General features: G+C 42.9%; 1 protein-coding gene across 1 annotated transcript; it reads left to right on the forward strand.

The window, feature by feature from the left end:
- The first annotated feature begins 12,221 nt into the window (after positions 1-12,221).
- LOC139838299 (uncharacterized mitochondrial protein AtMg01250-like) lies at positions 12,222-14,006 on the forward strand. Its single transcript, XM_071827709.1, has 3 exons — positions 12,222-12,568; positions 12,668-12,830; positions 13,902-14,006. The coding sequence occupies exons 1-3, from the start codon at positions 12,222-12,224 to the stop codon at positions 14,004-14,006; spliced, it is 615 nt and encodes a 204-aa protein (XP_071683810.1).
- The last annotated feature ends 492 nt before the right edge of the window (positions 14,007-14,498 follow it).

Genomic DNA, 14,498 nt, shown 5'->3' on the forward strand with positions numbered 1-14,498 from the left:
CTTTGTTTTCAGCAAAACCAGTGAGATTGACAACCTCACTGTAAGTTGGGGCAAAGTAATTTGGTTGTGTTATGTGCAGGTTCCACATTGTTGCTGACACCGGTAGTGCGCCCTGCCAAAGTCAGCTAGCAACACCTTCAGAAGTGATTTCTTTCTCCTACTGGTCGATAAACCTTGGTTTCTTACTGAGAAAAAACTTGCTATTGTACTCATCATACCTTCCTCTTGGGGTTTTCCAACTGCATACTCTGCACAACATCAAGCTCTTTTCTGGCGCCGTTGCCGGGGAGAAACAGGATTTCTGCAAGGGGAGTCTCTCATCTCCAATCTCCTTAATTTGTTATTGTTTTGCTTAGTTTATTTTACTTTGTCTTTTCTGCTTCTTTTTATCAAAAACACACAAAAAAATAGTTTCTATTATAGTTTTTATTTCTTTTGCTCTGTTTTAATCTTGCTAAAATGAGTAATCCTGAGAACACTAAGTTGTGTGAGTTTACTAACACAAACAACAATGATTTCATTTGTACACCTATTGTTCCACCTACTCCTGAAGCAGCTTTCTATGAAATTAAACCTGCTTTGTTAAATCTTGTTATGAGAGAGCAATTTTCTGGTGTTAGTACTGATGATGCTGCTTCTCACCTTAATAATTTTGTTGAACTTTGTGAGATGCAAAAGTATAAGGATGTAGATGGAGACATTATTAAACTGAAATTGTTTCCTTTCTCTTTGAGAGGGAGAGCTAAAGATTGGTTGCTATCTTTGCCTAGAAATAGTATTGATTCTTGGGTTAAATGCAAAGAGGCTTTCATTGGAAAATATTATCCTCCTGCTAAGATTATATCCTTGAGAAGTGACATAATGAAATTTAAACAATTTGATAATGAACATGTTGCTCAAGCTTGGGAAAGAATGAAATCTTTGGTAAAGAACTGTCCCACTCATGGACCGACTACTTGGATGATCATCCAAACTTTTTATGCAGGACTGAATTTTTCTTCAAGAAACCTTCTAGATTCAGCTGCTGGAGGTACCTTTATGTCCATCACTTTGGGGGCTGCAACAAAGCTCCTTTATGATATGATGATAAATTATTTTGAATGGCACACTGAGAGGGCTCCACAAGGTAAGAAGGAAAATTCTGTTGAAGAAACCTCTTCCTTGAGTAATAAGATTGATACCATTATGTCTATGCTTGTTAATGGTAGAACTCATGTTGATCCAAATAATATTCCTTTAGCCTCTTTGGTTGCTCAAGAAGAGCATGTTGATGTGAACTTCATTAAAAGCAATAATTTTAACAACAATGCTTATAGGAATAATTTTGGTAGTAACAATTATAGGCCATATCCTTCTAATAATGATAATGGTTATGGCAATTCTTATGGTAATTCCTACAACAACAATAGAAGTGCACCCTCTGATCTTGAAGTCATGCTTAAGGACTTTATTACTAAACAAACTGCTTTTAATAAATCTGTTGAGGAAAAGTTTGGTAAAATTGATGTTCTTGCTTCTAAAGTTGATAGGCTTGCTCTTGATGTTGAACTTCTTAAACTAAAGGTTATGCCTCATGATGTTAAAGAAAGCAAGACTTTGAATGCCATTCAAGTTAGAATTGATGACAATGTTAAGATATTGGCTGAATTGCATCCTAGGTGGGAAAGAGAGGATGACATTGCTAGAAATAATAGTATGACTAAAGTTTGTACCATTACCACTACTAGTAGTACTGAAGTCTCAAATGTTAGCAAACCTCCTACTACTAATGGTAAAATAATTGGTGTAGGAAAAGTCCCCACTCCTTCTACAAAATTGCCTAGAGCCACTGAAACTGTTTCTGATAAGAGTGCTGAAATTTTTCAAAGTATGGGAGACAATAGTCCTTTTACCTTTGATAATAATGACTTTGATTTTGATGGTTGCAATATCTCTGAAGTAATTATGTTCCTACAAAAGCTTGCTAGAAGTCCTAATGCTAGTGCTATAAATATGGCTTTTACAAAACATATTACAAATGCTCTCATGCAAATTAGAGAAGAAAAGTTAAAACATGAAGCTTCTATTCCTAGGAAGTTAGAAGATGGTTGGGAGCCCATCATTAAGATAAAAGTGAATTACTTTGATTGCAATGATTTATGTGATCTTGGTGCGAGCATCTCTGTTATGCCTAGAAAAATTTAAGATATGCTTGATTTGCCACCTTTGGAATAAAGTTATTTGGATGTTCATTTTGCTGATATTGCTAAGAAGAAACCTTTGGGGAGAGTTAATAATGTTTTTATTATGGTTAATAATAACCTTGTCCCCGTTGATTTTGTTGTTTTGGATATTGAATGCAATGCTTCTTGTCCTATTGTTTTGGGAAGACCTTTTCTTAGAACTGTTGGTGCTGCTATTGATATGAGAGATGGGATTATTAAATATCAATTCCCACTCAAGAAAGGTATGGAAAACTTCCCTAGAAAGAGAAAAAAGTTACCTTTTGATTCTATTATTAGGACAAATTATGATGTTGATGTTTCTTCACTTGAAAATACTTGATTCAAGCTTTCTGCGCCTAGCTGAAAGGCGTTAAAGAAAAGCACTCTTGGGAGATAACCCATGTTTTATTTCTATAATTTTTCTTTTATTGAGTCTTGGAAGTTTTTACCTCTGTAATAACCTCTCCTTATCCTTTTTATTTCATTTTTGTGCCAAGGATAGCCTCTAATAGGAAGAAGGTAAGATTTGGGGAAGTTGCTGTCCCGAAACAGATTCTGTGCTGCCACCAAAAAAATTATTATTCTCAGCCACAACGTCGGATTGATCTGAAAATGTTTGAGCATATGCCCCGGGTTATTATCTAACTTTCATTAGTTTCGCACTTTTCGATTTGAGCAACAGAGGATTTTCGAAAAAAATGATCTTTACCTGTTGTTCTGTTTTGACAGATTTCTGCCACTATTTGCATTTGCCTCTTAATCTTTTTCTTTTTGAGTTCTTTTGAGAGAAAGAGCTTTTAAAAGAAGTTGCTACAGTAGCTAATGTTTTAATGGATGTTTGACTTATGTTAGAACTGAACCAAAGTGGATTTGTTATTTTGATTGCTCTAATGCTGCTAACAAAAATTGTGTGAAGTTTTGTATGAAGCAAGTTTTCATGTGTAGGGAGAGAAGAATGATGTGATGAGATGAAAGATGGACAAAAGCTCAAGCTTGGGGATGCCCATGTCACCCCAAGAAATATCCAAGAGGTACAAGCGTCAAAACTTGGGGATGCCCAAGGCATTCCCTTCTTCATCAACAAAAATATCAGGTCATCTTTCAAGACACTATATTTTTATTGCTTTATATGCTAGGTGTTGTTCTTGGAGCGTCTTTATTTTTGTTTTTAGTTTTCTTTTGTTTTGTTTGCTGTAGTATATGGTTGGATCCCAGCATACTTTTTTTGGAGAATGACACACTCCGTTTTCATTGCATAGAACACTCTAGTTTTCACTCTTATTGTCCAGCGAGTGTTCTCTTTTGCTAGTACTGCGTTTAGCTCTTGTTTTCCACTCGTATTTTGTTCAGAGCTTGTTAGTTTTCTTTAGTTAGGTATGATTATCTCTCTGGTCTTTATTGATTATTACCTATGAGAGTTGTTTCAAATAAATTGATTGGTGTTGGAGACAAGTAAAATATTTCATGCTTATAGTGGTGCAAAAGGAAGCTTGTTTAGACTGTGGCTTAGACTTTAGCATGTCATGTTAGATGTTATTTTAATTATATGCTTAGTAGTTATTGTTGTAGCATGACTTGTCTCAAATAGCTGAGAGTGCTTAATGTGCCATTGAAAGAATCATGTGTTGTTTCCATCATACAAAATCATAATATTATGGTATTCTCCTTTGATGCTTTAATTGGGTTGACTTGGCACATGCTTACACCATGTTATGACTACAAACCAGTCACCTCAAGCCTCTATGATCATTCAGTTTTTGACTTGTAATATCACTTTATGCTTTGATTAATAATGTTTTGTCGCTATGCATGATTATGGCCATTATTGCTCTCTTAGTTGGTCGCTCCCAGTCTTTTGCTAGCCTTCACCTGTACTGAGTATGAGCTCTACTCGTGCATCCAACTCCCAAAAACCAAAGTTTACCAATTGTGTCCACCATACCTACCTATATGTGGTATTTCACCGCCACTCCAAAGTAAATTGCTTGTGTGCTACCTTTAAAACCTTCAAAAATTATTACATGTTTTGTGTACCTGTTTTAGCTCATGAGGAAGTATTGAATGCTTTATTGTCTTTTCATGACTTCACACCTTGACTAGCATGAATAATGTGCTAGTCCTTAATATTGCAAAAAGAGCAAGATAAACAAATAAAGGTCCGCACACTATGAACTGGAGAGATCCTAAATAATGGTGTGCAAATGGAGAACTATATGGGAGCCGCTCTTGAAGTCACTATATGAAAGGATGATAAACCATTTGATACCAGTCGTTGACATAGACATACATACCTCTCAAAATACATTTTCAACACCTCTGTTTTATTCAAAATAAAAAGATCTAGCACATGAGTAATCTTTGCTTCCCTCTGCGCAGGGCCTTTCTTTTACTTTTATGTTGAGTCTTCATCTTCTAACTTTATGCACCAATGAAGAGAGCATAGTTGTCATTCTGAGTATAATGTGCATAGTCCCAAAATTTATTATTGATTAATTCATGATTATGTTATTGCTTGTTCTCAAACTATTTGTATCTAGTCACCCTTTTGAACTTTAAAGGTGTCCTATGCATTTATGTTTTGCTATTCCATGAAGGACAAGCTGAATACCACTTTGCTATGTTTTCTCTATGCTAAAAAACAAACAGTTGCTTTCAGTGCACTATTATTCATGATCTTTTGTTTGAGTTACTTCTCATGTTGTAACATAGTTGCTAAGTTCTATTGTTAGAATTATATCTATCATGCCTATGTTTAGAGTACTTTGATCTCAGCTCACAACGCTTTTACAATAATTTGATCAAGATTGTGTTGGCTGCATCTCACCTCAAAAATTATTTTTGTATCACTTACCTACTCGAGGACGAGCAGGAGTTAAGCTTGGGGATGCTGATACGTTGCAATCGTATCTATAATTTTTGATGCTACATGCTTGTTTTACACCAATTTCTATATGTTTTGTTTACACTTCGTGGCATTTTTATGCATTTTCTGGAACTAACCTATTAACAAGATGCCACAGTGCCAGTTCCTGTTTTCTGCTCTTTTTGTATTTCAGAAAAGTTATTCTGGAAATATTCTCGGAATTGGACAAAACAAAAGCCGAAGTTCATATTTTGCTGTCATGAAAACAGAGTCCAAAGGGGAGATGGAGAAGAGCCAGGAGGTAGCCACACCACCCCTAGGCACGGCCCACCCCCTGGCCGCGCCAAGGTATGGTGTGGGCCCCTCGGGCGTCCACCGACCTCGCCCTTTCGCCTATAAATTGATAACCTCGGGAAAAACCTAAACACCCAAGCCTCCATCCACGAAAAGTTTCGTAGCCCCCGCCATCGTCGACCCTAGTTCGGGAGGGTTCTGAAGCTCATCCCGGCACCCTGCCGGAGAGGGAGATCATCACTGGAGGCCTCTTCATCACCATGCCCGCCTCCGAAGTGATGCGTGAGTAGTTCATCTCTGGACTACGGGTCCATAGCAGTAGCTAGATGGTTGTCTTCTCCTCCATATGCTTCATGTTTAGATCTTGTGAGATGCCTATCATGATCAAGATCATCTTTATGTAATGCTACATGTTGTGTTTGCTGGGATCTGATGAATATTGAATACTATGGTTCAGTTGATTATAGACATGTTTATATGTTATTTGTGATCTTGCATGCTCTCCGTTGCTAGTAGATGCTTTGGCCAAGTATGTGCTTGTGACTCAAAGAGGGAGTATTTATGCTCGATAGTGGGTTCATGCCTCTAGTAATCTGGGAGAGTGACAGTAACTCCTAAGGTTGTAGATGTGATGTTGCTACTAGGGAGAAAACAACAATGCTTTATCCAAGGATAATTCTATTGTTTACTTTACACACTTTACTTAATGCAATAATCTGTTGCTTGCAACTTAATACCCAAAGTTGTTCAGATGATATCCTTAGGGTGGATTATTAGTCATAGATGCAGTTGGATTACGGTCTATGAATCTTGTTGTAATGCCCAAATGAATCTCATAGTAATCATCTTGTCATGTATGGTCTTTATTCTGTCAATTGCCCAGCTGTAATTTGTTTACCCAGCATGTTATTTATCTTTATGGAGAGACACCTCTAGTGAACTGTGGACCCCGGTCCTTTCTTTTACACTGATAAAACATCTACTGCAAAGCACTGTTCTCTTTATTTCCACTGCAAACAAACATCTCTTTCCACACTATACGTCTAATCCTTTGTTTTCAGCAAAACCAGTGAGATTGGCAACCTCACTGTAAGTTGGGCAAAGTAATTTGGTTGTGTTGTGTGCAGGTTCCACGTTGTTGCTGACACCGGTAGTGCGCCCTGCCAAAGTCAGCTAGCAACACCTTCAGAAGTGATTTCTTTCACCTACTGGTCGATAAACCTTGGTTTCTTACTGAGGAAAAACTTGCTGCTGTGCTCATCATACCTTCCTCTTGGGGTTTCCCAACTGCATACTCTGCACAACATCAATGAGCTGCATCTTTTGAACTCCTTTTTGTAATATATCATGATGATGAATGAAAAAGTTCAACTTGCGGAGTAATTGATGTCGAGTATATTTATATTTTTCAGTTAGTTTTTGACAACTATACCGAGACTGGATGTTCCGGCGTGTCTCCTGCTGCACCGCAACCCGCAAAAATTCTTGAAAATATCTCCTCGAACGCGTCTTCAATACCTGACTCGATGAAACGGGAGATGGAGGATATGCGACAACAGCTACAGTTGTTGAAGAAACAGGCTGGGACTGCCCTGGATCAAGCGCGAAAATCATCGGATCGCAAACAAACTGCTCTTCTTCAAGCACAGGAGTCCCTTAAATCGGAAAAAACCGCTGCTGCCAAGGCTATTCGTTCTGCCGAACGCGAAAACTACATGCTCGACCTCATGACTGATGCAAGTCAGGACATGGCTGGTGCGCTGCTGTTTCCTCTTCAAACCAAATTATCTTTCCTTACTCAGCCACTTACTAACTTGTTCTTTTGCCATAGGTTCCTTTTTGGATATACAGAGGGTAAACTTACGGGTTGATAGTCTCACGCGACTTGCCGCTAAAGCTAATGTTGATTTCTAGGCAGACAAGACGCGATGTAGATGTATTGTCCAGTTCCAAGATCATGCTTCTCAAACTCGAGCGTTCATTGACTTGTGCTGTGACACCCTTAGCCTTGTTTATAAGACCATGTTTCCTCGCAACCCTCAGCCCGACGAATTCAATGATTTGATAAAGAAGTTCAAAGATGTACAAGCTATTCATAACCTTGTGAAGGCGCAGATGATTTCCGGGGCGAAGTTTGCCCTTATCTGGGTAAAAATTCATCACTCGAAGATTGATATTGACGACATTGTGAGGGGTGTTCTTTCGAGGGGCTCAAAAAGGAGAATAAACCTTGACCGTCACATTGAAGCGGTTCATGGTCCTGCCGAACAAATAATTGAGAAACTGCTTAGTATGGACTCTGACTTTTATAGGGGTGCCCAGCACGATTGCTCCACTCGCCAAAATGTGGATAGATGGATGTAGAATTCTTGTGTAACTTTGTATAGCTATATTGTATTGTGCATGAAGTTTGAGCCAAAACACATCTCTGTAGATATATTGTACTTGTTGTATACTTTATTTCTTGATCATCGGATGGTTGTGTAAATGAAGATGTACTATATTTTCGTACTATATTTATAATTTTGCGAGACGCTTATAAGGTCAAAGCAAACTTTATTCGGAAGGATCGGTTCTTTTGATTTGACTTTCAACCCAGCCCACGAGCGTCGGTGTGGCGAGGATTGTTGGTTGCTTTTATTCACGAGGCGTGTGCCAAGCCAAGGTGAATATGTGATCATTGTCGAATTAACTATGTTGATTTTTGTGGGTGGAGCCCCCAAGCATGATTTGCGAAGAACATGACAAGAATTTTTTACATCACTATTTTTATTCCAACCATGCTATATTTCAGCAAAGCAAGCCCGCCTCATTAAAAACCTTTTAGTCCCACTCGGTACCCTGAAAGGAAAAGAGTGCGTCTGAAAACTTGCGAGCTATTCAAGTACAATTTACATGGTATTTGCCGAGTCCTGACTGCTTCCTTTTACGCGTAGAAGCGCCGCAACTGTGCGACATTCCACGGGTTCCCTTCGTCTTTGCCTATATTCTAATCTTTTAATCGATATGCTCCTCCTGGGATAACTTCTGTGATAATGTATGGCCCCAGCCATGGAGATTCCAATTTTTCATGGCCATCTTGCTTGAGTCGAAGAACTAAATCTCCCACTTCAAAAGATCTGGGTCGCAGCCGACGGCTGTGGTAATTCTTGAGGTTCTGCTGATATGCGCTTACTCTGGACAACATGACATCTCTTGCCTCATCGACTGCATCAACGTCGTCTTCGAGTGCTCTTTGCGATGCTGCTTCTTCATACTCCACAACTCGAGGAGAGTTATGTTCTATTTCTATTGGGAGTACAGCTTCGGCACCATGAACTAGAAAGAAAGGAGTCTCCTGAGTTGCTGCGTTCGGTGTTGTTCGCAGGCCCCATAACACGGAGGGTAACTCGTCGACCCAAGCGTGTCTTGCTTTTTCGAGTGGTGCTAACAAACGCTTCTTGATGCCATTGCAGATTAGGCCGTTTGCTTTTTTGACTTGACCATTGGTTTGTGGATGTGCCACCGACGCAAGTTACAGTTTAATGCCCACTCCTTCGCAATAATCCTTGAACTCTCGGGAGGTGAAATTGCTACCGTTATCCGTTACTATGCTGTTAGGGACACCAAACCGAAAAACTATGCCCTTGATGAAATTTAGTGCTGCTGTTGCATCTGCTGTTGTTACTGGCTTTGCTTCAATCCACTTGGTAAACCTGTCGACTGCTACGAGCAAATAGACGTGTCCTCCTGGCCAAGACTTATGCAACTTTCCCACCATATCGAGTCCCCATTGGGCGAAAGGCCATGCCAGAGGTATTGGCATTAGTTCGGCTGCTGGAGAATGAGGTTTGGACGCGAATCTCTGGCAGGCTTCACAGGTACGCACGATGCCCTTTGCGTCTTCTATGGCTAATAACCAGTAAAAACCAGCTCGAAAAGCTTTGGCTGCAATTGCTCGACTGCTCGCGTGGTGGCCGCATATCCCTTCATGTATATCTTTGAGTATGAGGCGCCCTTCTTCGGGTGTAATACATCTCTGCAGGACACCCGATATACTACGTTTATATAGTTCTCCTTTGACCACTGTGAATGCTTTAGATCGCCTGATAACTCTTTCTTTGTAATATATGCTAGATACGTTTGCATCCATGGGATTTGTATCATCATCACCTCTTCTGGCTCTTCCTCTTCATCCGAAGTTGATGGTTCTGGGGCTGCTGCAGCCCCCGAGGCTTTCTTGGGCTTATCTTTTTTCTTCGACTGCTTCTGTACTACAGACTTTTTCGGCTTGGTTGATCTCTCGCTAATTTCTTCCCAAAACACTCCTGGTGGTATGGGTAAACACTGTGACCCGATGTTTGCCAGAACATCGGCTTCATCATTGCTGAGTCTACTCACGTGATTTACCTCACACCCATCAAAAAATTTCTCGAGTTCATTATAGGCGTCCCTGTATGCTATCATGCTATCGTTGATTGCATCGCACTTGTTCATCACCTGTTGTGCTACCAACTGAGAGTCACCGAAATTTTTCAGGCGCGTTGCCCCGCACGCTTTTGCCATCTTCATCCCATGGAGGAGAGTTTCATATTCTGCTTTGTTATTTGACGCGTTGGGGAAGGTCATCCGCAGTATGTACTTCATCTTGTCACCTTGCGGGGAAACAAATATCACGCTTGCTCCTGCTCCTTCTGTTCTCTTGGACCCATCGAAATTTATGTGCCAAGTACTCGACAAGTCCAGCGGCCCTGTGTTCTGGAGTTCCATCCGCTCTGCGACAAAGTCCGGCAAAATTTGCGACTTGATTGCTTTTCTTTTTTCATATGTGATGTCCCGAGGGGAAAGTTCTATTCCCGAAAGGGAGACACGTTCTGTAGCTTCTGGATTGTTCAAAATGTTCGGGAGGGGCGCCTCATTAACCACTACTATCGGGTGCGCCGAGAAGTAATGCCTTAGCTTCCTTGCTGACATGAAAACTCCATATGCTAGCTTCTGATAATGCGGGTAGCGTTGCTTGGATGGAGACAAAACTTCGCTAAGGAAATATACTGGGCGTTGAACTCCATGGATTTTTCCTTCTTCTTCCCGTTCTACCACGAGAACTGTGCTGACCACCTGTGGTGTGGCCGCAATATACAGCAACAGAGGTTCTTTTTCTCGTGGCGCCACCAACACTGGTGGTGTCGAAATAGTATGTTTTAAGTGCTCAAAAGCCTTGTCTGCTTCTTCATTCCACTCGAATTTTTCTCCTTGCTTCATAAACGTGTAAAAGGGCAACGCTTTTTCTCCCAACCTGGCGACAAATCTGCTTAGAGCTGCGATTCGCCCCGTTAGCTGTTGTATCTCCTTAAGCTTGGTCGGTTTCTTCATCGTCAGAATAGCCTGTATTTTTTCTGGGTTTGCTTCAATCCCTTTAGCTGACACCAAGTATCTGAGGAGTTCTTCCGCGGGAACACCAAAGGAACATTTCGTCGGGTTCAGCTTGATGCGGAACTTGTCGAGGTTGTCGAATGTTTCTCGCAAATCGTCGACTAGGGATAACCCTTGTTTTGTCGTGATGACCACATTATCGATGTATACTTGGACGTTCTTTCCAATCTACGTGGTGAGGCATTTCTGCATCATCCTCTGATATGTTGCTCCTGCGTTTTTTTAACTCGAAGGGCATTGTTCTGTAGCAAAACATGCCATAGGGGGTTATGAAAGCTGTTTTGACTTCATCCTCTTCTTTTAGTCGGATCTGATTGTAACCAGAATATGCATCCAGGAATGAAAGACGTTCACAGCCTGCCGTGAAGTCGATAATTTGATCGATCCGCGGGAGGGGGAAGTGATCCTTTGGGCAGTGTTTGTTGAGACACGTGAAATCGACACACATGCGAAGGACTTCAGTGTTTTTCTTCAGGACCAACACTGGATTAGCAACCCAGGTGGCCTCAGTTTTTATTTCCTTGATGAACCCCGCTTCTTCGAGTCAATGAATTTCTGACAACATTACCTTGCGGTTTGGCTCAGAGAAATGTCGCAAAGGTTGTCGTATTGGTCTGGCTCTTGGATCCAAATTAAGTGCGTGCTCGGCAAGTTCCTTGGGTACTCCTGGCATATCAGCTGGACACCATGCGAAGATTTCCCAGCGCTCACGGAGGAACTCGATGAGTGCGCTTTCCTATGCGCTATCCATGTTGGCCATGATGGATGTCGTTTTCTTGGGATCCGTCGGGTGGATCTGTACTTCCTTGGAGTCCTTGGAGGTGTCGAAAGCTTGCTCTTGCAAGGATCTACCTCCATCTGGCAACACATTGTGGTTGGTGGTAAACTTGGTGGCCTCGTACTCAGCTTGCATTCCGAATGACTCGGAGAGTTTGTGAAAATCTCTGTCGCACTTATCTGACAGGGCAAAACTTCCCTTAACCGTTATCGGGCCCTTGGGTCCAAGGATCCTCCACAATAGATATGTATAGTGTGGCACTGCCATGAACCTGGCATACGCGGGTCGTCCCAAGATGGCGTGATATTGCGACGGCCAATCTATGACCTCAAATTCGAGCTTTTCTTTCCTGAAATTTTCTATTGTTCCGAACTGCACGTCGAGTGCTATTTTGCCCAATGGATAAGTTGGTTTCTCCGGTGTTATACCGTGGAAACGTGTATCTGTTGGTGCCAGGTTAGCCAACGAGATGTTCATCTTCCTTAATCACGATGGAATCCTAGCACTTAATGAGATTGTGCATGAGGTCAGGAGTCGACACCAGAGGGGTGTCTTCTTAAAACTAGACTTCCAAAAGGCGTACGACCGCTTGGATTGGTCCTTCCTCTGACAGGTCCTTCAGAGGAGGGGCGTTGATGACCGGATGATTGGTTGGATTATGCAGACAGTGATGACTGGCAGCACGGCCATTAACATTAATGGGGAAGTGGGTCCCTACTTTAGGCCAGCATGTGGAGTGCGACATGGCGACCCCCTGTCCCCTATCCTCTTCAACACTGCGGTTGACTCCCTGGCCGAGATCCTGGAGAGGGCTAGGATCTCGGGCCATATTACTGGAGTGGTCGGGCACCTAATCCCTGGTGGAGGGGTGACCCAACTCCAATATGCGGACGATACCATGATTCTGTTCGAGGGTTCGGACCTGGATATTCAGAACACCAAGTTCCTACTCCTCTGTTTTGAGGCCATGTCGGGCCTCAAAATTAACTTTGACAAAAGTGAGGTAGTGGTCTTGGGGTACCCTCCAGAAGCCCAATAGCGGATCGCTAACAACCTAAACTTCAGGTTGTCAACTTTCCCTGTGAACTACCTGGGAGTACCTGTTGGGGATTCTAGGATCCTTATTAGAGACCTCACCCCCTTGGTGGGGCGAGTTAGAGCGAAGGCTGAACCGTGGTGCGGGAGGTTCACCTCCAAGGGTAGCAAGACGGTCCTCATCGATTCGTGCCTGTCTAGTCTCCCCATGTATATCATGGGCCTGTACATCCTTCCTGAAGGGGTACATGCTGCCTTTGACAAAGAGCTTTCACGCTTCTTTTGGCAAGACAGGACAGGCCGACAAAAATACCACATGGTCAAATGGGCCAATGTGTGAGCCCCCAAGGATCTTGGGGGCATAGGGATTATCTCCTCTGGCCACATGAATGTGGCCCTCATGCTGAGATGGGTTTGGAGGATCCTATCTGATGACGGGGGACTGTGGCTTAAGTTGATTAAGGCGAAATACCTAAGGGGCCGGCCACTCCTTGCTTGTGACCGACAGGAGGGATCTCAGTTTTGGAGAGCCCTCCAGGACATTAAGCATGAGATCAGAGCGGGACTATCCCTCTCCATAGGCGATGGTAGAGGGACCATGTTCTGGCTTGACCCGTGGCTTGGCGACCGTCCCATTCGCCTTGACTTCCCGGATCTCTTTGCCATTTGCGCAGACCCCTCTATTCTTGTTGCGGATGCTGCCCAGGGGGGCTGGGATATCCTGTTCCGTCGCGGTCTGACCCAGGGAGAGGCCCTGAGTCTGGCTTCGTTGCGGAACCTCCTCCCGAACGCTGTGCCGGGAGGATTAGACTCGCCCTCATGGCGCTTAACGCCATTCGGCTCGTTCTCCGTGAGAACAGCCTATAGGGCCCTGTTTAGGGGGCCTCCGCTACCCTAGACGTCCCCTCTTTTTAAAGTGCCTATCCCGCTTAAGACGAAGATTTTCTTGTGGCAATTGCTTAGGGATCGCCTTCCCGGGGGGGTGGAGGTTGCGAAGAGGCACGGGCCGGGCAACGGGCTTTGTCCATTATGTGCGGTCCCGGAGATGACGACGCACATCATGTTCTCTTGCCCTGCGGCCCGTTTCCTTTGGAGCTTCCTCCAGGAGGCGCTGGGGCCTGAGTGACAGGCTTCAGCCCTCGGTGAGTTCATTGAGGTCCATGCGAACAACACCGGTAGGAGGAGGCGCCTCTTCTGGTTATTGTTCGCGGCCTTGACCTGGACCCTGTGGACTGTGCGCAATAAGATGGTCATAGAGCGTATCTTACCTCGACGCACTTCTGACTCTATCTACTCTTTCTTGGCTTTGTTGCAGCAGTGGTACCCGCTATGTAGGAAGCGGGACAGGGAGCGCCTGGACGGCATGTTGGAGGATCTTCTTGCGGCAGCCCGTCGCATTTCTACGTCGTCCAGCCTCTGAGTGGCCCTCCGCTGTGGGGTGTTGTATCGCTTTTCTCTTTCCTTTGGGCATGTTGTGCTGTTGCCCCAGCAGATCGTTGATGCTTGATATGTTCTGGCTGTGTTGTATCTGAACCTTGTATGGACATGGTTGCTTTATTTATAAAGCGGGGCGAAAGCCTATTTCGAGGACTATGGAGGCGTTGGCTATCCGAGAGGGAATTAGACTCGTGGCGGAGAAAGGCTATAACCAAGTGATCATAGAAAGTGACTCTCAATTGGTTGTGAACCTATGTAATGTGGATGATGATAACCGCTCAGAAATTAGGTCTATTTGCAAAAAAATTAGGGAGATTAGTAGAGCTTTGACTAGTGTTAGCAATGTTTTTTTGCTGGGCATGAAGCAAACATGGCTGCCCATCTATGTGCAAAACAAGCTAATATTGATAGGAGGAGATGCATGTGGATTAACTATGACCCTAGTTTTTTCGTTGATACTCCTCGAAGTGATTAT

The sequence above is a fragment of the Lolium perenne genome, chromosome 3 (assembly GCF_019359855.2).
Source record: "Lolium perenne isolate Kyuss_39 chromosome 3, Kyuss_2.0, whole genome shotgun sequence".
NCBI lineage: Eukaryota > Viridiplantae > Streptophyta > Magnoliopsida > Poales > Poaceae > Lolium > Lolium perenne.